Below are 25,183 nucleotides of genomic sequence, written 5' to 3' on the forward strand. Positions count from 1 at the left end.
ATTTTTTTCTTTCCTTTTGAGTCACTTTTGTTGTGTTTTTTATAGAATTTGCCCAATTTAAGTTGTTGAATTTATTGCTATAAATTTTAATTTTTAAAAATATTAATTTTCTATTTCACAGATTGCAGCTCTTGCTTTTTATTATTTCTTTCTGCTTACTCTAGGTTTATTTTCCTCATTTTTTTCTAGTTTATTAACTCATAAACTTAATCATTTATTTTTTACTACTCAGTTTGAAGTTTTTATAATTTCCTTTGTGGTTTCTTCCTTGTCTCATGGGTTGTTTAGAACTGCACTGCTAAATTCCTAAATATCTGGGGATTTTCTGTGTATTGATTTCTAATTAAACTGCATTATCTCAGAGAACATTTTCTGTAAGATTTTAGTTTTTTGAATTCAGACTTATTTTATGGCCCAGATACAATCCTTGTGCACTTGAAAGGAATGTGTATTATGCAGTTATTGACAGTGTTCTACAAATGCCAACTGGGTCACACTGGTTGACAGTGTTGTTAAAATCTTCTATATACTTACTAATTTTCTGTCTATTTGTTCTAACAGTTATTGAGACAGAGAAGTTAAAATCTCCAACTATAATTATTTGTCTATTCAGCTCTTTAGTTCTAGTTTAGTTTTTGATTCATGTATTTTGAAACTTCACTGTTAGGTTCATACGCATTTAGGATTATTTTATCTTCTGATGAACTGATCCTTTTGTGTTTATGAAATGCCCCTCTGGTCATACTCCTTGTCTTGAAGTCCACTCCTCCTCACATGAACATACTCACTCCAGCTTTCTTATGCTCCATGTTTATAGGGTACATATTTTTCTGCTCTTTCACTTTGAATCTGTGTCTTTAAATAAACTTTCCTATGCATGGCATATTACTGAGTCTTGCTTTTATAATCCAGTCTGATGGTTTCTGCCTTTTAACAGAATTATTTGGTCCATTTAAATTTAATGTAATTACTCATAGTTGATTTAAGTCTTGCATTTTGCTTGTTCCATACTTAAAAAAAAAATATATATATATATATATTCTGTTTTTTCTTTCCAGTCTTCTTTGGGATTAATCAAATAATTTTCAGTATTTAATTTATTTTACAAATTGTGTTTCCAGCTGTTGCTCATGATGGTGATTTTGTTTTCAGGGTAAGAACATGGTAATTTGATAGAATAATTAAATTCACTCAGAGAACATTTATCAATGGGGATAGCTAAAGCTGGTTGTGGAGACCTAAATGAGCAGCAAATATATTTAGTAGCAAAATTATAAAACACATGAATTATGGTTGAGAATCTAGAGCTGAGCCTGCAAACATTTGAATATTTTCCTTAAATTAGCATTAAAATGTAGATCCTGTATCACTGACCTTCCCTCAAGGTATCCCTATATGGGAACAATTTCTATCTTACTTATTTGTTCAAAATTTATGTCCTGAAATGCCTGCTACGTTCATGGTTGAGGTAATCACCATGAAGGATAAAAGTTGAATAAGTTCTTAGCCTCAACAGCATATAATTCAGACAAAGGAATAAGTATAGAAACAACTAATTCCTATAAAGCACAAAGTATATCTGACATATAATAAAAGTTCAATAAATGTTAGTAACAAAAATTGAAGTTCTATTAAATTAGTAGTAATATATGAAAGGTAGTAATATATGAAATATATTATGTAGTAATATATGAAATATATTATGTAGTAATATATTATGTAGTAAAATATATATAGGTAGTAATATATGAAATACCATAAGTAAGATATAAAAAAACCCTAATGTCAATTTGGAAGGACACGGTAACTTACTGGAGGAAGTTGGTGGATCAGCAGGTATTTCATGAATAAGGTGGTATTTAAGGTGGTCCATGAAAGATGGGTAGGATTCTGAGATGTGAGGAGAAGGCATATCAAGAAAAGGAATCAATGAGCAGATGTATGGAGGCAGGAAAATTTAAGGAAGTATTTAGGGATTTGTGAATATTTTGGTTTATATGTAAACACAGGGTTCATAAGGGTAAAAGTGGATCATAAGGCTAGAAAGTAGGTTGGATCCAGGCCATTAAATACCTTAAATGACAGACTAAGGAGCTGGAAGTTAATTCAGTGAGTTAACAGGGAGTCACTGGAGGTTTCTGAACAGGGAAATTCAGTGACCAGAGCACTGTTTTATAAAGCTTTATCTGGAAGCAGTACGTAAAGTCTAGAAGACTGTAGAGACTGGGGCAGATATTACCCACCAGGAATGCCATGAATGGGTTAGAGATGTGCCTAAACATGAATTCCTTCAGCCCTCCGGGCATCAGGGGCTCCGTGCAGCTGTAGCTTCAGAACCAGTGATGTCCAGCCACGAGGAGTCTTAATTTTTTACCCCTGTGTGCTATATACATTCGAATAATTTTCCAAATGTGTTATGATGTGAACACAGCACTAGACCAGAAGTCCAAAGACCAGTAACGGCAGCAACACAGATGTGATGTCACAGGCAGCTGAGCAGCCTTTAGGGTGACAGTGGCAGGAATGATTTTGAGACGTGAGAAACATCAAGAAGGCACAATTAATGGGATTTAAAGGTTGACTGAATGGACAGAAAACATGTTTAAAATATTTGTGGTGAATCTCAATGTTAGAAAAGTCTAGGGCGTGGGAAAGCTGATTGGTAGGTAGCAAAGCTATAGACAGAGGTTATCGGAGTCCAGAAGAAAAACTCTGATACATGGTGATCAGCATGGAAGTCGACATAATGAGACAGTGGCCAGGAGAACGCAAATTCTTATACGAGTACCTGAGAAATGTTCAAGGAAAGTATGTAAGTCTCTCAGGGATAAACAGGATTGCTCAGGCATCTCATGCTTACTCAGGTCCTTTTCTTCGGCTCCCAGCATGGACAGAACATGCTGGGGAAGGGGCAGAGGTGAAGAATGAGGTGGTTACACTTAGGCCTCGGCCAACACCAGAGAGCTGACTCATTGGAAAAGACCCTGATGCTGGGAAAGATTGAGGGCAGGAGAAGGGGGTGACAGAGAATGAGATGGTTGGATGGCATCACCAAATCAATGGACATGAGTTTGAACAAACTCTGGGAGATAGTGAGGGACAGGGAAGCCTGGCATGCTGCAATCTGTGGGGCTGCAAAGAGTCGGACACAACTGAAAAACAATACCACCAGAGTTGCAGAGTTAAAACAAAGAAAAGGCATGGACATGATCACTTCTCCCCAGTTCTTAAAAATATCTTAATACCTTTTAGTGGATGATTAAGTATTTTTTTTTGCATACACATAGTTATGTAACCCCTTCATTTTACCTGACTGTGGAGTAATAAAAAAAAAGGCAAATATAAAGACTGAGGATGTTTGTAACCATAGAAACTCCATGGCATAGAGAGGGAGCCATGGCTTTAGTGATCTATTTGAACTCCACAGAAAGGACTGGAAGCTCAACTATCTTTAGTTCAAGAAGAATGCATTGTATTTGGAAATGAGAATGAAAATTTTTATGCAGAGAGAAGGAATTACCAATTCTTGGAGGAATTTCTTATTTTTTTTTTTTTCCTCTGAGTAAAACCTTTTATTTGTTAACTGTACCCTGTAGGAACATTTAACTTTTGGCAGTGTGATAAAAATAATCATTTCTATAACATGCCCCCAGGTGAACTTGGGCTCCAGAGCCTCCACCTTCCACCTGCTCTGCACCTCATCTGTACCTTTGTGGAGATTCTCCAGGGGCTCCAGCACTCCCCTCCGGAAGGAGGCCATGGGGTCTTGAACACAGGACCGAAGGCTCAGCATGCTCTGGAGGTGAGGCTCTCGGAGAAGCTGCTCCCGATAGGCTGCCAGCTGAGGGGAGCGGCAGAGCAGGGCAGCAACATTGTGGACGAACTCAGGCACCAGGCAGGTGTAGGCGTTATCTGCTTGGCAATAGTGATAGGCAACCACCTAAGAAAGAAGATGAGCACGCAGACAGGTTGAGCAGCAGCAAGAGCAGCAGTCATGGTTGTGTGTGTGTGTTTGGTCACTAAGTTGGTCATGGTTACTGTATGGTTATTCTCTAACACTGTCTTCTGTCACCCCACTCCTCAACTTCTTGAAGTGAAAACAAAAGCTGTTAACTTGGAAATTGCCCTGATTTATCTAAGATAACAAATTTGACCCAATATTTCTCTTGTATGTGTTTGGTACCATAATTCATAAATAAAACTTATAAATACAAACTGAGCTTTTCCTCTAGATTAAAATAGGAAGCAGGCCTGAGAATAAAGATTAATCTCTCTAATATTTATTCAGCATGAAGTAGTACATGAAACAATCTGATACTGTAACAAAGCATCAGGAATAAAATAACCAGAGAAATACCATATGTTAGACTCAACAAACATATGTTTATAAGGCATATTTAAAAAATTATAATTGTGTTGTAATCAGTTTTATGGAAAATAAAATAATGCAGACTTAAGAATTATCACTAAATAGTTTTCTAAGCACCCAGAGACAGAGAGGATAAGAATTAGATAATAGGAAGGAGGAGTGAGATTTTTGTCAGATGCACGTGTTAAATTCAAAGAACTCAGAAAATGCATGCATCTTAATATCATCTAGGGTCTAGCCAGTCTGGCTGGAACTTGCAATTTTAAGCTCTGTTTTCTTATTTGTTTAAATTTGCACAGTGTTTGCTTTGTATCTTCTGGTTGTTCCTTTTGCCTCAAGGGCAAGAAGGGCAGAGAGTGATTTTAATCTAGACCACTCTGTTGGCTCAGTACTACCTACAAAAGTGATGGGCCTATGTAGAAACTGCAGGGGAGATTTAGCCTGAATGTACAGACCACACTTGACATGGTGCTCAAAACATAATGCAGTCATGTTAGCTGATGCCGCCACCACCACCACCAGCAATGTCTTCTCCTCTTCCTCTCCATCATTATCACGGTCATCATCAAGGTTCTGTACACTTTCTTCTTTTCAGCTACTGCCTTTGTGCCTCAGGCATTTGAAATTTGCCCTAAGAGCATGCACAGATATACTACTGGGACCCCAGCTCTCAAAGAACAGAATCATCCACGAAAGTGTTCTGCTTTGAAATGACTCCTAACCTGTAGGTATGGTCATTCTAGCTCTTTAACAAATGCTGGAAATATCACTTTTTAAAAAATATCTGAAATCCTTCTCATTAACATTAAAAGAAAAATGAACAACACAGGAAATGTTACTACACCTGGAAAGCTGAGGACAGGGATTGCTTGTAAGTGAAGCAATGATGTCTGAGCATAGTGTGGAAATGGAAATGAGGAGGTATACTTAGAAATCTCCACTCTCTTTTGTAGATAGATTGATCACTGCTTTATTACTGATCTTAAACACAAGGTAAGGAACCCAAAAAGAAAACTTGACAGCAATTGATCTGTCCTCTTAGTGAACAGTGAAAGTCAGTGGTTATGTACACATGGACACAAATCTCCACTTTATAAAAAGAAAACAGCAAATCTCTGAATCAATATGAACTTTCATCATATTTTATCTCAATTGATTTCCTATGTCGAGGCAAAGTACAGCTGAGCAAATCAGCTATAACTTACCCTTTACCTGAAGTAATGGGATACGAGTGTGAAGATAAAAAGTTTAAAATTTAGGAAGAGGGTTCTTGCCCTGGTTTCATTAAAAATCATCTACACTCTTGGCTATCTGAAGTTTCACCTAACAGAGATCACTGAGAAAGTTGCCCCTTCTGGGGCTGCCTTTGTTTCTTTGAGTTTAAAAATTTTTAGGCATTCCAAATATAAAATCTTAACTCCTCTGCAGACTTCAGGCAGACAGACCATTCAACATCTTCATGAAATTTGTACTTTGACTCAAAATAGGTCACTTACTAGATATTTCCAGGCAGCTAGACGGTATGTAAGTGTACATATAATCTGTCAAAAACACTTGGTATTTCTCCCAAATTATCTGTTGACATTACAACAACTTTTCCCACATACATGAATAGGAAACACAGTTTTTTACCTTCAGTCTCTCACTGTGCTAGTGTTCAGTGAAGGGCAAAAGATCACTCCCTACAGCTCTGAGGAAGTGACCACGGCCTATATTCAGTCACTATTATTCCAGTAATACCAGACCAACTGGTATTACTGGAATAATAATACTGCAATATCAGACCACCTTACCTGCCTCCTGAGAAACCTGTATGCAGGTCAAGAAGCAACAGTTAGAACTGGACACGGAAAATTGGACTGGTTCCAAATTGGGAATGGAGTATGTCAAGGCTGTATATTGTCACCCTGCTTATTTAACCTATATGCACAAGACATTGTGCAAAATGCTGGGCTGGATGAAGCACAAGCTGGAATCAAGTTTGTTGGGAGAAATATCAATAACTTCAGATGACATCACCCTTATGACAGAAAGTGAGGAGGAATTAAAGAGCCTCTTGATGAAAGTGAAAGAGGAGAGTGAAAAAGTTGGCTTAAAACTCAACATTCAAAAAACAAAGATCATGACATCCAGTCCCATCACTTCATGATAAATAGATGGGGAAACAGTAGAAATAGTGACAGACTTTATTTTCTTGGGCTCCAAAATCACTGCAGATGGTGACTGCAGTCATGAAATTTAAAGACGCTTGCTCCTTGGAAGAAAAGCTATGACCAACTTAGATAGCATATGAAAAAGCAGAGACATTACTTTGCCAACAAAGGTCCATCTGGTCAAAGCTATGGTTTTTCCAGTAGTCATGTATGGATATAAGAGTTGGACCATAAAGAGAGCTGAGTGCCAAGAATTGAGCTGGAGTGTTGGAGAGGACTCTTGAGAGTCCTTTGGACTGCAAGGAGATCAAACCAGTCAACCCTAAAGGAAATCAATCCTGAATATTCATTGGAAGAACTGATGCTGAAGCTGAAGCTCCAATACTTTGGCCATCTGATGTGAACAACTGACTCATCAGAAAAGACCCTGATGTTGGGGAAGATTGAGGGCAGGAGGAGAAGGGGACGACAGAGAACGAGATGGCTGGATGGCATCACCAACTTGATGGACGTGGTGATGCTATCCAACCATCTCATCCTCTGCTGCCCTCTTCTCCTCCTGCCTTCAATATTTCCCAGCATCAGGGTCTTTTCTGATGAGTCAGTTCTTCACATCAGGTGGCCAAAGTACAGGAAGCTTCAGCTTCAGCATCAGTCCTTCCAATGAGTATTCAGGGTTGATTTCCCTTAGGATTGACTGATTTGATCTTCTTTCTGTCCAAGGGACTCTTTAAGTCTTCTCCAGCACCACAATTAAAAGCATCGATTCTTTGGTGCTCAGCCTTCTTTATGGTCCAACTCTCACATCAGCTGTCACTGGCATCACTTAAAATTTTTTTCGGGGTCATGCCACATGGCATGCAGGATGGGGGATTCCAATCATGGATTGAATCCGTGCCCCTGCCACGGAAGAGCAGGCTCTTAACCATGGGGCCACCAGGGAGGTCCCAGCAAACTCTAATGTTGCCACTGACCTTCCTTCACGCTCTCATATTTTTATTCCCTATCTCTTTCTCATCACTCTTTCTTGAACTCTCTCACTACCACCTGGTTGATTTCCTACTCGGCACATCCCTTCCAATACTTCAGTTTGGATTTTCCTGTGTCTAGTGACCTCGCGGCTCAGGGTAAAAACATTTACTTTGCCCTTTCTCCCTCAACTATGGCTGTAATTCTCATCCTGGGACTGGCAGCTAGGAATAGCTCAAGACTTGGGTTTGGCCTCAGTAATTTTCCAGCTTGGAGCTCTTTTTTTTGCAGTAGGAATTTTTTTTTTAAACTTTTTATTTTGAGCTAATTTTAGACTTAAATGTTGCAAAAAGATGTGAGTTTCCGTATATTCCTTACCCAGCTTCCCTTAACATCTTACATAATCATAGCATAATTATTGAAACCAGGAAATAACACTGGCACACACTATGAACTAGAGGCAGTATTCAAATGCTGTCAGTTTTCCACTCATGACCTTTTTCTGTTCCAGCATTCTATCCAGTTGTTATTTCTCCTTAGACTCCTGTAGTCTGTAAGAGCTCCTCAGTCTTTGTGTTTCATGGCCTTGACACTTTTGAAGAGTACTGATCCGTTACTTTGTTGAATATCAGTCAGTGTGAGTTCCTCTCATGTTTTCCTCATTTTCCAGTTGAGATTTTTTTTTTTTTTGCAAGAATACCACAAAAACAATGTTTTGTCCTTTTCAGTGGATCATGTCACAGGGTTCATGATGTGACACGTCCTGATCCTGGTGGTGCTGACCTTGATTGCTTGGCTAAGGTAAAGGTTTCTGCCAGGTTTCTTTACTATAAAGCTACTATCTTACCCTTTATAGTTAAATATCTTAGAGGAGATACTTTGAGTCAGTGCAAATACTGTTCCTCCCCAAATTGTTACCCACTAATTTCAGTATCCATCTGCAACATTATTATTATTACCATAATGTACTACCTGGTGACTACAGTTTACAGTCCTACATTATATAGTTGAAAATGACTTAAGAGAGTAGACTTTAAAAGTTATCACACCAAAAATTCTGTAACTATGTGAGGTGATGGCTATTAACTAACTACACATATCAAATCATTATGCTGTACATCTTTAACTAAGACAGTATTCTATGTCAGTTAATCTCGATAGAACTGGGGAAAAAGCATGATGAGATAGGAAATACAAGATGCAGGTGTAACACAAGCTGGGGCCATCTAAGGAACTAAGGAGAGCTGGAAAGGCCTCCTTAGAGGTGAAACTTAAGCTGCAATCTAAAGGATGATGAGAAGCGCATTGGGGCAGGTGTGTCCCAGGCAGAGGAAGACAGCACGTGTGACGCCCCTCAGGCAAGACACAGCTTTACACCTCCAATGCAGCTAGAATGCGAGTGAGTGGGGAGAGGCGGGAGATATGAGCAGATAGATAGAGCAGAGGCTTTCATCTGGGGTGGCTCTGCTCCCCAGGGGACATTTGGTGACGTCTGGAGACAGTTTTGGTCAACATGACTGTGGGTGGCAGGATACCACTGGACAGTGGGCAGAGGCCCGGGATACTCAGCACAGTACACTAAACAGGACAGCCCGCAGACCAAGAGTTATCTGGCCCAAAATGTCAACGGTGTTGAGGCTGAGAAACCCTGGGCTAGATAAAAAATGTAAAGGCCCTCTGGGCTTCCCCGGTGGTGCTAGTGGTAAAGAACCTGCCTGCCAATGCAGGAGACAGAGGAGACTTGGGTTCGATCCCTGGGTCAGGAAGATCTCCTGGAGAGGCCATGGCAACCCACTCTAGTCTTCTTGCCTGGAGAATCCCATGGACAGAGGAGTCTGGCCAGCTACAGACCATGGGGTTGCGCACCAATACAACTGAAGCAACTTAGCACCCATGCATGTAAAGGTCCTTTACGATAATAGTCATGTTTCAAGAACAGAGTTTGGATTGCATTCAAGGGCAAGGAGGAGCCACTGACAGATTTTAAGTAGCAAGAACAGAAATCTGTTTTAGAAGGATTACTCAGACTTCAGTACCGAGAACAGATTACAATTTATTCACTCATTTAACACATACTTCTGTGCTAGGCGTTGTGTTAGGAGCTGGTGACAGAGTGGTGAACAATAATTTAAATACTGACCCATCTAGTGGAAGAGACAAGATTAAAAAGCAAAAAAAAAAAAAAAAAACACCCCTGAGAAATGAATAAATAAGGTTGTTTCCATATTCAGTATCCTGAGTGTGGATGCATCTGGGTCTCACTATAAAATTTTGATGTTAATTTTTAGAGGAAAAAAAAACCCTAGACACATTTTATAAAACATCTATAGGTTATTTGCTGTTTAGTTTGGATCACATTTCTCCTAAAATGTAAATCTCTTCAAAATAGTCAATTGGAACCCAAACCAAATCTCATACCTTTTTTCTTTTTCTGAATCTCATACTTCGCTGATGTTATTTTTTGTTTTCCTCTCTCCCTATGACTGTGTGTGTGTGTTTATGTGCGGTTAAGTCTCTTATTATGCTCAACATGCATTTCTGAACTGCTGACAGGATCACTTCCTTGCTGATACCTTTAACACTAGCAGCAACTAGCTCAGGAATGAACCGTGATCACTTGACATCATCCTGATTTAGTACAGAACTCGTCTCTTGGCAAGGATGACATTTCAGGTTTTTTTTTCTTACATAGATTTCCCTAGGGGGGAAAAATCCTCTGCTTTTTGTGTCTCTGTGACACTTATTAAAATTAGCTAGTTTCTCTAATTAGCTTATTTAAGAGGTATTAGCTTTTTAGTCTTAAGGATTAAGCCAGTGGCAACTTACCTAATGTGACAAGAGCGTCTAGTCACTTTTGAAAAAGGAAACTTTTTGAAGAAGAATTTGAGGTCAGCGAAATTTCTGGAAGGTGCTCCTTCATTATAAGTTTCTTGCTTTGAAGCCACTTTCAATTATCGACAGATTTTTCCATAAGAACACGAAACAAAAATCCTTCCTGTTGCACTGGAGAGCTCTACAGTGGTTAAAAGCCTGGACTCTGGAGCCTGCCTGCCTCAGTTTAAATCGTGGTTTCAAGTCATGTTCTAGTTATCTTGGTGAGTTACATAACCTCAGTATGAGGTAAGTTTCTGTATCTGTTAAATGGGAAGAAGACGACTCACTTTATTGGGGTGAACACTGACTCTGTATCCAAGCTCTGCTATTTACTAATAGGAAGACACTGGAAAAATTAACTATCACTGAAGCACAGTGTCCTCATCTGTAAAATGGGGATGACAGTGACCACCTCAGAGGTTCAAGGTAAGAATGAAGAAGTGAAATAACAAATATAATGTAAAAAGTACTAAGCTCAATGTGCATTATGCCCACAGTAAACAGAAGTCAGTCTCTCTGTCTGGAGAATTCTACATGTCTGACCACACAGATAACAGAATGAAACCCTGGAAAAGTGATGGTTGTTCTAAAGTCACACACCCAGGAAAGGCTCTGAACAAGATCTCCACACACCTCAGCTATACTTCAGAAGAAATACATAATATTAACTGGAAATACATTAAGAGATCTAGACCTAGCAAAACCTGTTACTTCAAGTGGAAAGTGTTTCTTCAATAAATAAAGTTGCTCTAAAGTTGTGACAAGAACTCAATGTTCTCAATTAGGAAGAAGCATAAGAAGCCTCAAGAATACTATGAAATATCAACGATAATGAATGATACACAAGAACTGACACTAAGAACTATCAAATCAAGCAGTTTTTCAAGGGTACTTTTAATTTTCATATAATAGCTTGCATTATCAAGATACTAACTGATTCGAAAAGATCTCATCATTTGTTACAGATGAGAAGCAAGGTCGCTGGCTTCTGCTCTATGCTTCTATAGCATAAACCTGTGTTTGAACTGGAAATGTGGCACAATTACTCTGATAACATTCAATTTTAATCTAAGGGGCCATTTGTTTCACAATGTTCAGTGTAAATTTTAAGATATTCCATCTCTACATACAAACAGAGGTATTTATATTTTGTTTAAGGAAGAAATAAGCATGAAACTTTAAATATATTCCTTAAGTGTAAATAATGATTAATATATCTCACTTCTAACATTTAACATCTTCAAAATATTGAATCAAACATCAACTTTAATCTAAGGAGCCATTTCTTATAGAAGGTTTGCTGCTGCTGCTGCTAAGTCGCATCAATCGTGTCCAACTCTGTGTGACCCCATAAAAATATCCCATTTCTAGGTACAAAACAGATTGATTTATCTTGTGCTTAAGGAAGGCACAACCATGGAATTTAAAACACGATCAGTTTTCACGTAAATATAGTTACTAATTTCCTACTAAAAATAAATAACATTTTCCAAATATTGAACACATGGAATCTTGGGATTTCTTTCTTTCTCTCTCTTCTAACTTTTTGACTGCAGCGCAAGGCATGTGGGATCTTATTTCCCCGATCAGATACTGAACCTGTGTTCCCGGCAGTGGAAGCGCAGAGTCTTAATGGGTGGATAGCCAGGGAAGTCCTGGGACTTTTCTCCTGATGAGAGACTAAGAAGTGACAACATGTGAAGACTTTCTTTCTAGCACTCATCACCATCCGATATACCATGTATTTGTTTGTTCATTGGCCTTCTCCCACCACAAAAACGTAGGCTACCTGATAACAGGGACTGTGTTTGTCTGGTTCACTGCTTTAGCTTCAATCTTGTATTACAGGTGTTCCAAACATCTATTCCAAATGAATAAATAAATGACTGTGATGATGAAAGCTCTTCAGCATTTGTGTATTTCTGATGACATTTATTCTGATTTTTTCTAAAGAAGAGGCTGGAGTCAGCTTACACGGGATATTTAGAAAAAAGAAAAAACAAAGATGTCTTTTAAAGTTGCACTGAGTTAGCAGTGAAATGAGGGAAGTCTCAAACTGTTTTCAGAAGCCCATTTGTAAATGGGTGTGTACCTAAGTGGGGACAACTGAAAATGTAGTTGGGGGAAACATGCCATTTCTGGCTCATACCTGGACAGGATTTCTATGAAGAAATTAGAAGCTTATGACAGTGAAGATGCCTTCCTGTTCCTCATTACTAATTAACCATGACAAGAGACTTCTTCAAACACTGGAGACGGCATTCCTCCGAAATAAGGAGAGTAAGAAACAGAAATGCGGAGACTTCCCTGGCAGTCCAGCGGTTAAGGCTCTGTGCTTCCGCTGCAGGGGTGGGGGAGGGGAACAGGTTCAATCCCTGCTTAGCGAACTAAGATCCCACCATGCCGCCAAATAAATAAATAATTGTCACAAAATAAAAGATTATCACAGAGTGATTTGGGGAAAAAAAAGAAACATAAATGCAAACTCTGTTGATGAGAAATATCTAATTTCTGATTATAATATATAAGGATGGAATATGAATGTAGGATTAAATAGCTTAACAGAAGAAGGTGAAGCAAGTGCTAGCTGAGGATATAAGGCTGACTCATCTGTCAAACCTCATAAAACCACAGGAATTATAAGCACCAGATACTGTGGAAGAAGAGGGGTGAGGAGGGAAGTTGAAAACACAGACATTATTTGATGTTTATGGAAGGAGCAGTTGGATCCCCAGATATCCCTCCCATCTTGCCCAGCTGGGTGACTACCTTCCCCAAAACCCACAGGAAAGAGGATTATATTCACTCAAGAAACTAAGAGAATCCAGGCTTAGGGATACCAGACACAGGGTAGTTAAGGAGCAGGTGCAGGACTGAAACAAGGGGCTTATGTAAAAGTCTGCAATCTAAGTGATGAAACTTCACTTTCTCTCTATTTCTCTCTCTCTCTCTCTACTAGCTTCAGAATGCTGGCAGCCAGGATATACACCCTCCAGGAGATTGGTGGATTCCCTGCTAGATAAGATGAACAGTGCAGGAAAAAAACTTATGGACATTGACTTTGGGGTTTTGCAGTAAAAGTTGACAGGTCATCTTAATTATCTATAGTGAAGCTCTCCGAATACACAGGCTTCCATCAGGTTTTCATTATCTAACTATTAAGGAAGAGAAAAGAGAACATACTGCATCCATAACACAAAAACAGTATGCTCTAAAAAAGAGGGGAACAACTGGGGGAAGAAAGGACCTATTGGAAATTAAAACTGTGATAGCCAATTTTTTTTTTGTGTGTGAAAGTATTGCAAGGTGATGTTGAGGAAATCTCTTTAAAGTGGATCATAAAACAAAATAGGAAAACGAAAGTATAGGAAACAGGGAAGTAAAGAGTATTAACATAGGAAATTAATTTTTGACTAAAAGGAGTTGTAGAAGGAGATAACAGAGGAAGTGGTGGTGAGGAAATTATCAATAAATAATACAAAAGCATTTTCCTGAATCAAAGAATAAACCCAGGGTTCACTAGGCACCAATAGAATATGAAAAGAAAAAAGACCTAGTAAGACTGGTGACAGAGAAGATTCTAAAAGCTTCTGGAAGGAAAAAAAAGTATATATAAAGAATCAGCAATAAGAATAGTACCATACTGGGATGGAACTAGAGGATGAGATGGTTAGATAGCATCACCAACTCAATGGACATGAGTTTAAGTAAACTCCGGGAAATAGTAAAGGGCAGGGACGCCTGGTGTGCTGCAGTCCACGGGGTCACAAAGAGTCAGATATGACTTAGCAACTAGAACAAGAAAACCGTATTACTTATATAGTAATACTGGAAGTTCAAGATGGATATCTTCCAAAAGGGAGTAGATATATGTATATGTATACATATATGTATGTATGGCTGACCCAAGCTATGTGCAGTAGAAGCTAACACAACACTCTAAAGCAATTATGCTCCAATAAAAATTAACTTAAAATTTTTTTTAAAAGGGTGGATGCCTTCAAAATTCTGAGGGAGAATAATTTTTAAACTCCAGTTTTATGATATCAAACAAATGGTAATGTATGAGAATGGAATGAAGACACTTTTATGAACATTAAATCTCAGAAAATTTACCTCCTTGGCATTTTTTCTTGGGAAGCTACTAGATGATGTGCTCCATCAAAGAAAGGAATATAATCAAGAAAGATCATGACATGTGATCAAACACAGCAACAGAATTTCCAGGATAACAACTAGGTGGTAAGCCTTGAGAGCATCCGAGGTCCAGGTTAGTTTGATGGAGAACTCTGGGGCTTCCAGAGTGTGTGTGTGTGGGGGGGAATATAACTGATGTGGAAAACTGTCCTGAGAGCCATTTTACAAAGCATTAAGAGTTATGGACGGAGAAGGCAATGGCACCCCACTCCAGTACTCTTTCCTGGAAAATCCCATGGATGGAGGAGCCTGGTAGGCTGCAGTCCATGGGGTCGCTAAGAGTCGGATACGACTGAGCAACTTCACTTTCACTTTTCACTTTCACGCATTGGAGAAGGAAATGGGAACCCACTCCAGTGTTCTTGCCTGGAGAATCCCAGGGATGGTGGAGCCTGATGGGCTGCTGTCTATGGGGTCGCACAGAGTCAGACACGACTAAAGCGACTTAGCAGCAGCAAGAGTTATGGAACGACAATCATCGTTTTGAAGAAAAAGAAGCAAATTTTAAAATGAGGCATTTCATAACCCAGGAAAAACAAAACTGCTCAAGAAGAAAATGTTATTCTTGGTTCTACAGTGAACCGTATTGCCACAGTATTAATACTGTGGAATATAATATAACACGGATTCAGACAAAAATCATGATATAACTGTAGTGACATGGTGGACAGAGCAAGGAAGGTAAAAGAGCTAAAATTCTCATCATCCATAAGAAGAAGCAATAGATAATGCACAGAACTGATCAAAACAGTTATAGCAGACCATAAATATTATTTACAAAGATGGAGGTATGGATCAGAGAAATATCTCTAAACATTGAAAGTGTTTGCCTTTGGGGCGAGGGTGGCTTGGGGAGGAGAAAAGAATTCCTGGTTTTTATTATAAGTCTTTGAACATTATTTGATTTCCTGAACTATGTGTATATATCGCTTTGATAATAATAAAGAAAATTACAATGCAACATATAAAAAATTCATGGATAGTGCAGTACAGCAGGAAGTTAGGAGCTAGGAATGAAAATTTAAAAACTATATTGATTACTTATACTGTGATCTTGGGTAAATCATATAACTTTGAGTCTCCACTTTCTTATCTATTCGTTATGGGACTTTGGTTATTTCTAAGGGTCCTTGCAACAATGTTTCTGATTCCAAAATAACAAAGTATTTTTCTAGGAACAGCAAAGAAAGAGAAAATTTCCTCTATATGTTAATGGTATACCTGTATATACTTTTGTTCGCTTTGCTGGGGTCTCCCTCCCATTGCTCTGTTGACGTTAAGATGGCGCTAGCATGCCCGCACCCTGGGGATCCTCTCGTACCTGTGAGGCTAGTCTCCGCATGGCCTCCTCCTGCCGCCTGCGCATTTCTGGAGTTCCTGGGCAGCTTCCACTGGTGATGGAAGAGTGGGCTGACGGTGGCTGTGTGAGTGGCAGCTCTCTGTTGGCATCCACATCTGGTTTAAAAAGATGAGATATTTGCATCAGATCATCATAAAACTCTGGACAGGTTGAAGACTGGCTAAATTCAATGTGTTGTACAATCCCGCAATTCTACTCTTAGGTATGTACCCAAGAGAATTAAAAATCTATGTCCATGAAAAAACTTGTACACAAGTGCTCAAAGAAGCAAGATTCAAAGTGGAAACAACCCAAATGTCCATCAACTGATGAACTGATAAAATGTGGTACAGCCCCACAAGGGAACATTACTTGACAATAAAAAGAAATAAAATACCAATACATGGACAACCCTTGGAACTGTTACACTCACTCAAAGAAGCCATTTGCAAAAGGTCATATAGTGTATGATTCTATTTATGTGAAATGCCCAGAAAAGGAAAATCCACAGGAGACAAAAAAGCAGATTCGTGCTTACCTAGGGGTGGAGACAGGGAAATGAAGACGGACTGCTAATGGGCATGGGATTTCTTTTAGGGGGGAATGAAAACATTCTAAGATTATAGTGACTGCTTTACAACTCAGTGAATACACTAAAATGCACTAAACTGAACAATTTAAATGGGTGAATTACAGGGTTAGGTGAACTGTAGCTTAATAAAGCTGTTTTTTAAAAAATTCCATTTGCTCATGTTACTTAGGTAATATCTTAACTACTACTGGGCTTCCCTGGTGGCTCAGAGGATAAAGCGTCTGCCTGCAATGCAGGAGACCCGGGTTCGATCCCTGGGTTGGGAAGATCCCCTGGAGGAGGGCATGGCAACCCACTCCAGTATTCTTGCCTGGAGAATCCCATGGACAGAGGAGCCTGGCGGGCTATAGTCCACGGGGTCGCAAAGAGTCGGACACGACTGAGCAACTTCACACACACACGCTAACTACTACTAGAAATCAGGGACTACATTTGTGAATACAGATAATATTTTAACAAGGGGTACAAAATAAGTAGGCTGTTACTGGATGGTCAACAGCTATTGAAGAGGAGGAGGAACAGGGAAAATGGTTTTCATGTAACTCCCTACCAGGAGGACTGAATTGAGACCTCTTCCACCCAACTGGCCATTGCCTAGAGTTCTGAATACAGTGTAGGAGGGGAGGTGTGGGAAACAGCACTGAAAGAAGACTGAAGAAATAGTAAGTTCAGCAACTGTCACTGTATCATGCCTGTTGTTTACTCCCTTGCTCCACCCCGTTTCCCTTTATCTGGTACTTGACTTTGTGGGTAATTATGGTCTTCTGTCTTCTAGCTGTTCCCTTCGGGAGACGCCCTCCTTTCTGTTTGGGTGTCTTTACTTTCTGCTTGGTATTCAGAGAAGAGTAGAAAACAAGTGAATCGGGAGGAGCTGCCGTGTACACAGCAAATTGGCAAAACGGATTTCTGGGATGAGCAGGGTTGAGAGAGGAGGAGCTACTCACTGCACAGCTATCTGGGGGCACGGCAGCTGTTGGCAAATATCAAATCCGAACAATAACTACACTGAGCCTTCTAGGGATAGGAGAATAGAGTCCTGTGTTAGACTGAACTTCCCTAACGACTGTACTGAGTATCTTTGTAGTTCATGTGATAATATCCTGATTATGCAACAGGTCCATTTTCACAAAATGTTTTTGTTCTTAGAAGAGTGTGTGTGCTGAGGGGTGGGTGATGGTGGTGGTTGAGACTGATGGGGGAGTAAGGTTTAGGAAGGGGTGTAGGTGGCAAACAGGATGACAGGCTAGTGCCTGCCGTGACAGCTCTTCTGTGCCTTCCCAGGGAAATGACAAGGAGGGGGCGGCTGGGGGCTGGGTGTCTGTGGGGGAAGGACAGAGCCAGGCAACGCAGTGCTGCAGGCTAGACTGCTCACATCTGCCAGGGCAGTGCTGCTCAGCGCGGAGGAGGCGGAGACAGAAAGAAGAATGACACAGGATGCAGAGATGAAGGCCAGGAGCTCCAATAACGTTTCACCTATTTTCATCATTACTACAACTACATCGCTGACTCAGGCCTGGGAAGGCCAGAAGGATTCCGAATACACCTATCAAAGCTTAATGTAAATTAAACTGTAAAAACTGAATTCAATTCTCTCTCTATAGACATCACCCTTATTCACTAATGAAAAAGATTCTGCTGCTGCCAGTGACATTTCCAGTGCTGACTCCTATAGTAAAAGGTCGACGCTGAAAAACAGCTTGTTCTTTATTCTTTTTTTTTCCTCAAAGAAACACCTTTAAATTGGTTAATATATATTCAATTCATATCTGTTTACAGAAATAACAGAAATATAAAATAGAAACATACAGACCACTGATTTTTTAAAAGTAGTATTTTTGAGCCCCAATACTTGAAAAGTTTTAACTAAAACCTCATGAGGATAATAATACAAGAAAGACAAAACATGTGCCCTCAAAACTAGAAAATTTAATGAGACAGTTCTAAAACAAACTGATGTTACATTTTATCATTAATCATTTGCATAGCAGAAAATGAAAATTTTATAAAAGTGTGTAGTTTTGGGGTAATTCCAAGAGTTGACTTTGTTGTTCAGAGTTAATATTTAAATACCAGTAAATGACGTCAACCACTTATTTCTAACCCATCTTAAAGAGTAGTGGTCTGGTTTGCAGCAAATACAACAAGGCAGTGCTGGTTCTGTGTAATTCTGATAAATACATGGCCACATACTCTATCCCTTTAACACCTTTTCAAGTTGTGAAAGTTAACCTATCAGGCCAAATCTCCAATCTAACATGTGGACATTTATCACATAAATGGGAGTGTCCTGGTATTTTTAGAGTTTCTCTGGAGGTAATGGCAATCCACTCTAGTGTTCTTGCCTGGAGAATCCCAGGGACAGGGGAGCCTCATGGGCTGCTGTCTATGGGGGCGCACAGAGTCAGATATGACTTAGCAGTAGCAGATGGAGGTAAAAGGCAATGGAAGTTAGAGAATAACTTGATGAACTACCTTTAGAAAACCTTTATTTTGGGGAGCACATGGTGGTTTTCTACTAGCTTCTGCTCTCTCAGGCTTGGGGGGGCACTCCCAGGTACTTCTGCTTTCAGAGAAGGCAGTTCTTCTTGCCCTTGAATCATGATTCTACCATTCTGTTATCTGCCACAGTGAGTCAGAGAGACTATCACCTCTCTGGTTTTCTTCCTGACACAGTCAAATAGTTAACCTCTTGGATAACTCAGATAAGTAGTAGTCTGGTGTGATATGTACACACATTAAGGAAAATACTGAAATAGGACTCCCCTGGTGGTACAGCAGCTAAGAAGCAGCCTGCCAACGCAGGGGACACGGGACCAATCCCTTGTCCGGGAAGATTCCACATGCCAGGGAGCAACTAAGCCCATGCACCACAACAACTACGGATGCCCGCACGCCTAGAGCCCATGTGCCGCAGCAAGAGAAGCATCTGCAGCGAGAAGCTCTTGAACTGCAACAAAGAGCAGCCCCCGCCTGCCACGACTAGAGAAAGCCTGAGCAAAGCAATGAAGATCCAGCTCAAAAAATAAATTAAAAAAATGAAGTCTATTGAAAACTAACAACTTGTGTACTAACATAGTAAAAAAATTATACCAAAAAAAGAAAAAGGAAAAAAATAAGAAAACACTGGAATAGGTATGGTGAGTTACATTTAACCATGAAGACATCTTCTTAGAATCACAAAACTGTAGCACAGGAATGAATCTTAAAGATCACCAAATCCTACTGATGCATTTTACGGGTGACAAAACCGAGGTCTAAAGAATTATGGTAAGATTCTCAAGGTTACAAAGTATTGTCAATTTGAGCACTGGGACTTAACCTGTGGACTCTTGACTCCTCTGACATTCTGTCCATCTACCTCAGAAAAGCTTCATCCAGAAACTAAGCATGATATTGCTCTTACGACATGAATTCTTCTGTACTAATTCTTACTACACCCGGGCAAACGGGGACTCTTGATTCAACTGGTTTTCCTTCTAGGCACTAGTTCTTCTACATGTCAGATTATCTGTAAGTTTACCGGCGGCGATGTGCTTACCTAAAGACATGAAATTGTTAATGCCAACAGAAGCCAGGATATTGGGGGGGTGTTCAATGAGTTTCTCTTGAGTTCCCACAGCACTGTGCTAGAGACTCTGTAGCTACTATGACCTCAAACCAATCATTTCTAGTGGTTGCTGTCTGGAAATCTACGATGAGCTAGGTTACTCATTTGGACTAGTAGAGCAATAGTTTCTTTTTGTTCTCTTATAACTAGCAGGAGCCAGGTAGACACACTCAAACAGGTAACCTCTTGGATGACTCAGATAAGTAGTGGTCTGGTGTGATATGTAAGCACTCTAAGGAAAATACTGGAATAGGTATGAACAGTTACTTTTGAACATGAAGACATCTTAGAATCACATAGGAGTGTGATTTTAGCATACGAGTCACTCTTAAAGATCATCTACATTTGTGGTTCTCTACATATACTAAGTATAAGAATATCCATACATTTCCTTTTAGCTCCTTAACTCGAGTTCCAGGCATAAACAGAGGGGAGCACAGCAAAATGGATGAGACTGGCCTCTGAAACCAGACTGATAAGGCGCAAATTCTAGTTTCATTCTTTACTAGCTGTGAAACCTGGGAGGCTTACTTAACCTCTCTGAGCCTTAAACCACTAATCTGTGAAAGGAAGAAAACAGGAACTACCTCACCTGAGTTGCTGAGAGGACTGGATGAACTAATATTTGTTAAACTCTTAGAGAGCACCTGGCACTAAGGACCATATTAAGTATTTTAAAAACAAACAAGATCCTGACTGTGATCGTTAAACTGCGCCCTGCTGGTGATGAAAGAAGCATGAATATATATGAGATCTCAGCATCTCTTCACAAGGAAGCAGGAGAAATTCTTCAAGGACACAACGAAATTCACGCCCGAGCAGTGCAACAGACACCAGTCGCAAGAAATGGAGGCTGCAAACAAGACTGTGCCAGCAAGGCTGGGCACAGGCTGAGCAAAAGCTGACAGCAATGCATGCAAAGAGCTCTACCAGGCAATAGCTGTAGTCATTACCCAAAGGACGGACCAGCTAGCCAAGCAGGAGGGAAGACTCATACATTTATTCTGAGAGAAAGGTTTTTTCTGTCACACTTAGGTGATTGTCGGCTATATGGGCTAAATGTCAGCAGAATATTACATTCTTTCTCCCAGCTCCGAGTTGAAGATCCTCACATGCAAATCAGGTTTTGCAGATCAGAAAATGAAAGGATCTGGGACTTAATATAAACATGAAAAGAAATTTAAGAGCCATGTAGCAGAGAGTTCTTTAAAAAAAAAAAAAAAGGGTACCTACGTTTGGGGGAGGCGTGTGGGCTGTCAGAGGCGATTTGTCTCATCCGTGTTCCGTGGCAGCTGAGGGCCACCAGTCTGGAAATGATGGCAGTTTTGCCGAACCCAATGTTTCCCACGATCACGACTCCCTGGTTCACGCTGGCGTTTGAACTTTGAAGCTGAGCATCTATTTCATGGAAAACCCAATCCCGACCAACGAACACCGACTCCGTAGTGATGCTGGGCACTTCAAAGAGCAGGGGCTTCAGGGAGATATCGGGAGGTCTGTAAGGTGCAAAGCGGACTGGAAGGAACAATAAGAGAACAGGGGACTTAGGCCAAAGTGTCAACACTGAGAGAAATAAAGAGCAAAAAAGCAGTATGGTTTAGAAGAGCACTGAGAGTTACACTGTGAGGGTATTCTGGGTTATTCAGAAAATAAGAAAACTCTGAATTTTGGTTCTGTACAGAGAGGCAACGATACATGAGCTAGAGCTACTTGCGACTGCAGCTGCAAGAACCCAAACATGGTTAAAACAGCAGTAACTTATGTTATAGTCAGAAAGTCAGTGTGATACTCAAAATGATTTAACAGTAGGGCTGGCCCACGTGCTGGCAATTAGGAACAGTAGTGAAAACGCAGGGTCCCTCAAGCCTCCTTCTTGGCCTGGGGATAACCTTTAAAATGTTGGACTGCGGCGATCTGTAGGGCTGGAGTCTCAGGAAAGGCTGGGGTGTGGCAGGGAATCCAGATGGCTGACAGCATCAACTCTTTACCAACCTGCAAGGTCATATTTCAGTATTTAACCACCAATATGACCACACCACTACACATCGGTCCCATGGGAAGCAATGTGAAGAGACCTTGTCTGTTTCTTTAAAAACACTAATAAAAAACAGTGATTCCTTTAAGTTCATGATGATATTTTAAAAAAATATATAGCAAGTATATTAGGGGAAGTAAAAGCTCTGATGGCGTAAACGGTTTTCAGTATGTTAAGTGGTCAAGAAAGCAGAAACTCAACTGTCACTAATGTCTCTGCACCTGTACTGCTTATATTCATGCCAATTAAAAAGGATTTCTGGCTTCTACACACATGTACTGGGGACAAATCCTTACTGCTTTCCTCAAGACTCTTCTCTGTGCTTGTGTAGTTGTGAGATGTGCTAGGTGCCAAGCATGAGCTCTATGCACAATGGTTCTCTAAAAACCTGTAATGTGACTTGGTTTCAACAGTCAACCTCCAAATAATACTGATGGTAAAAAGAAGTCCTGCCTGACCTCTCATATCTGAGTTAAATGTCTTCTTAACTGTTTTAAGAGTAGTTCTAGATGTACCATTAACCTCAGATATGCAGATATGGCAGAAAGTGATGAGGAATTAAGGAGCCTCTTGATGAAGGTGAAAGAGGAGAGTGAAAAAGCTGGCTTAAAACTCAATATTCAAAAAACAAAGATCAAGGCATCCGGTCCCATCACTTCATGGCATATAGACGGGGAAACAGTGACAGACTTTATTTTCTTGGGCTCCAAAATCACTGCAGATGGTGACTGCAGCCACGAAACTAAAAAGATGCTTACTCCTTGGAAGGAAAGCAGTGACAAATCTAGAGAACGTATTAAAAAGCAGAGCCATTACTTTGCCTACAAAGGTCCATCTAGTCAAAGCTATGGTTTTTCCAGTGGTCATGTATGGATGTGAGAGCTGGACAATAAAAAAAGGTTGAGTGCTGAAGAATTGACGCTTTTGAACTGTGGTGTTGGAAAAGACTCTTGAGAGTCCCCTGGATAGCAAGGAGATCAAACCAGTCCATCCTAAAGGAAATCAATCCTGAATATTCATTGGAAGGACTGAAGCTGAAGCTCCAATACTTTGGCCACCAGATGTGAAGAGCTGACTCACTGGAAAAGACTCTGATGCTGGGAAAGACTGAAGGCGGGAGGAGAAGCGGATGACAGAGGATGAGATAGTAGGATGGCATCACTGACTCAATGGACACGAGTTTAGGCAAACTCCGGGAGATGGTTAAGGACAGGGAAGTCTGGCATGCTACAATCTATGGTATCGCAAAGAGTTGGACATGACTGAGTAACTGACCAAGATGTATCATTTATTTTTTATATTATTATTTATTTTTTTGAATTTTATTTCTGTATCGTTAACCTTAGCACAGTAACCTGACACACAGTAGGTGCTCAATAAATGCTTACTGAAAGATTTAATTAAAAACAAAGCATTACATTCTAACCCCATATTATATTTTGGAGAATAAACGTCAGAGGTGGGAAGGGGATGAGACAGGAGAAAGGAAATCACAAAAGTGGAAATTAGGTCTACTTATCCTGCTCATATTATTCTAGAACATACTTAAACCATTCCAATATCTTAATACAGAATCTGGAGATGGCAGCTTACTTGAGAAAAACACACACATGTAAACACTCTCACTTAAAACTATTGCAAAGCCATTTGAATGGTAACTGAGCATTTTAAAAAAGGATAATTCCAAAAGTAGTACAAAAGTTAAAAATATAAAGTCAAACTCTAATAATAGAAGCAAATAGTTTCCTATGTCAGTTTTAAAATATCCCAAATTTTCACTTAAAAAAAGAAAAGGCTGTGGAGATACAGATACATGGTTACTCATAATTTCCTGATTCACATCTGTTTATCAAAATGTACTCTTTTAAAATACATATATAATTACAGAATTAGGTGAAAATTAGACTTTGACTTGCTAAAAACACTCTTAATTCTAGTGTCTTACAGTTAAATAGATTCTACTTTTCTTTTAAATTTTACTTTTCTTAAATATTATTTTATTGAGCTATGATTCACATACTTAATATTCATCCTTTTAAAAGTATGTAAACCAGTGGGTTTTTAGTACATTCACAAAATTGCACAACCATCATTATTTAATTCCTCAAGATTTTCATCATTGTCCAAAGAAAACCACTTACCCATTAGCTGTCACTCTCCAGTCTCCATTTCCCTAGTGCCTGGCAACCAAAAACTTTCTGTCTTTACAGGGTTGCCTATTTGAGACATTTCACATATATATTACCATACAATAGCCTTTGGTGTCTGGCTTCTTGCACTGAGCATGTTTTTGAGGTTCATCCATGCTGTAACATGTATCAGTACTTTTACTGCTGAACAATATTCCATTATATGGATATATCACATTTTGTTTATCCATTTATCATCTGACAAACATCTGGGCTATTTCCACTTTTTGGCTATTATGCAGCATGCTGCTGTGAAGATTCATGTACAGGTTTTTGTACACGTGTTTTCAATTCTCTTGAGTATACTTCCAGGAGCGGTACTGCTGAACATACTGCTGGGTCATATGGAAACTCTAAGTTTTAGCTTCTTGATAGACTGCCAAACTGTTCTATTTTAGTTTTGTTATTTTTTATGGAAGTAATACATATTCACTACAGAAAATTTAGGGATAGCAGATAAACAGAATAATAATCTTACTCCCACTAGCCAGAGAGAAACACAATTCACTTTTTCCCTGAGTTTTGTCTGTACCAATAGATACTTATTTTTAAAACAAAAATCGTACTATAGATACCATTTCATAACCTGCTTTTCTTGCTTTGCTTAGCAATTCCAAAGTTCTGAAAAAGTGGATTCTGTCAGACTCGCCAGCTTAACGGTTGCTTCCATGGAAGGACTGATCCTTGGAGCTCCTCACTCCATCCTTTCCAATTATGTCACTTGACAGCAGGGGGCTGCTCACCATGCAACGGGTTTCCTGGGTAGCTGAGTGCCCTTGGTGGGCAGACACTCACACAGACCTGCTGAGCTCTGGCTGAGCAATCACAGGACTCCCAGAGAAGAAGGAGAGAACAGAAG

At 39.7% G+C, this 25,183-nt stretch overlaps 1 protein-coding gene across 9 annotated transcripts in view; it reads right to left on the reverse strand.

Moving 5' to 3' along the window:
- The window catches only part of TANC2 (tetratricopeptide repeat, ankyrin repeat and coiled-coil containing 2), a 363,482-nt gene that overhangs the window by 70,766 nt on the left and 267,533 nt on the right, over positions 1-25,183 (reverse strand). For 8 of the 9 annotated variants that reach the window (XM_086357066.1, XM_086357065.1, XM_086357063.1 and 5 more), the window contains 3 exons: positions 21,334-21,615; positions 15,884-16,017; positions 3,709-3,940 (listed from right to left, as the gene is read on the reverse strand). In XM_086357066.1, the coding sequence (XP_086213192.1) occupies positions 3,709-3,940; positions 15,884-16,017; positions 21,334-21,615 (648 nt within the window). The remainder of the gene's footprint in view (positions 1-3,708; positions 3,941-15,883; positions 16,018-21,333; positions 21,616-25,183) is intronic. The other variant, XM_086357067.1, reaches the window with a different exon arrangement.

The sequence above is a fragment of the Bos grunniens genome, chromosome 19 (genome assembly GCF_055505025.1).
Source record: "Bos grunniens cultivar Pamir isolate PY7600 chromosome 19, Bosgru_T2T1.0, whole genome shotgun sequence".
NCBI classification, from domain to species: Eukaryota; Metazoa; Chordata; class Mammalia; order Artiodactyla; family Bovidae; genus Bos; species Bos grunniens.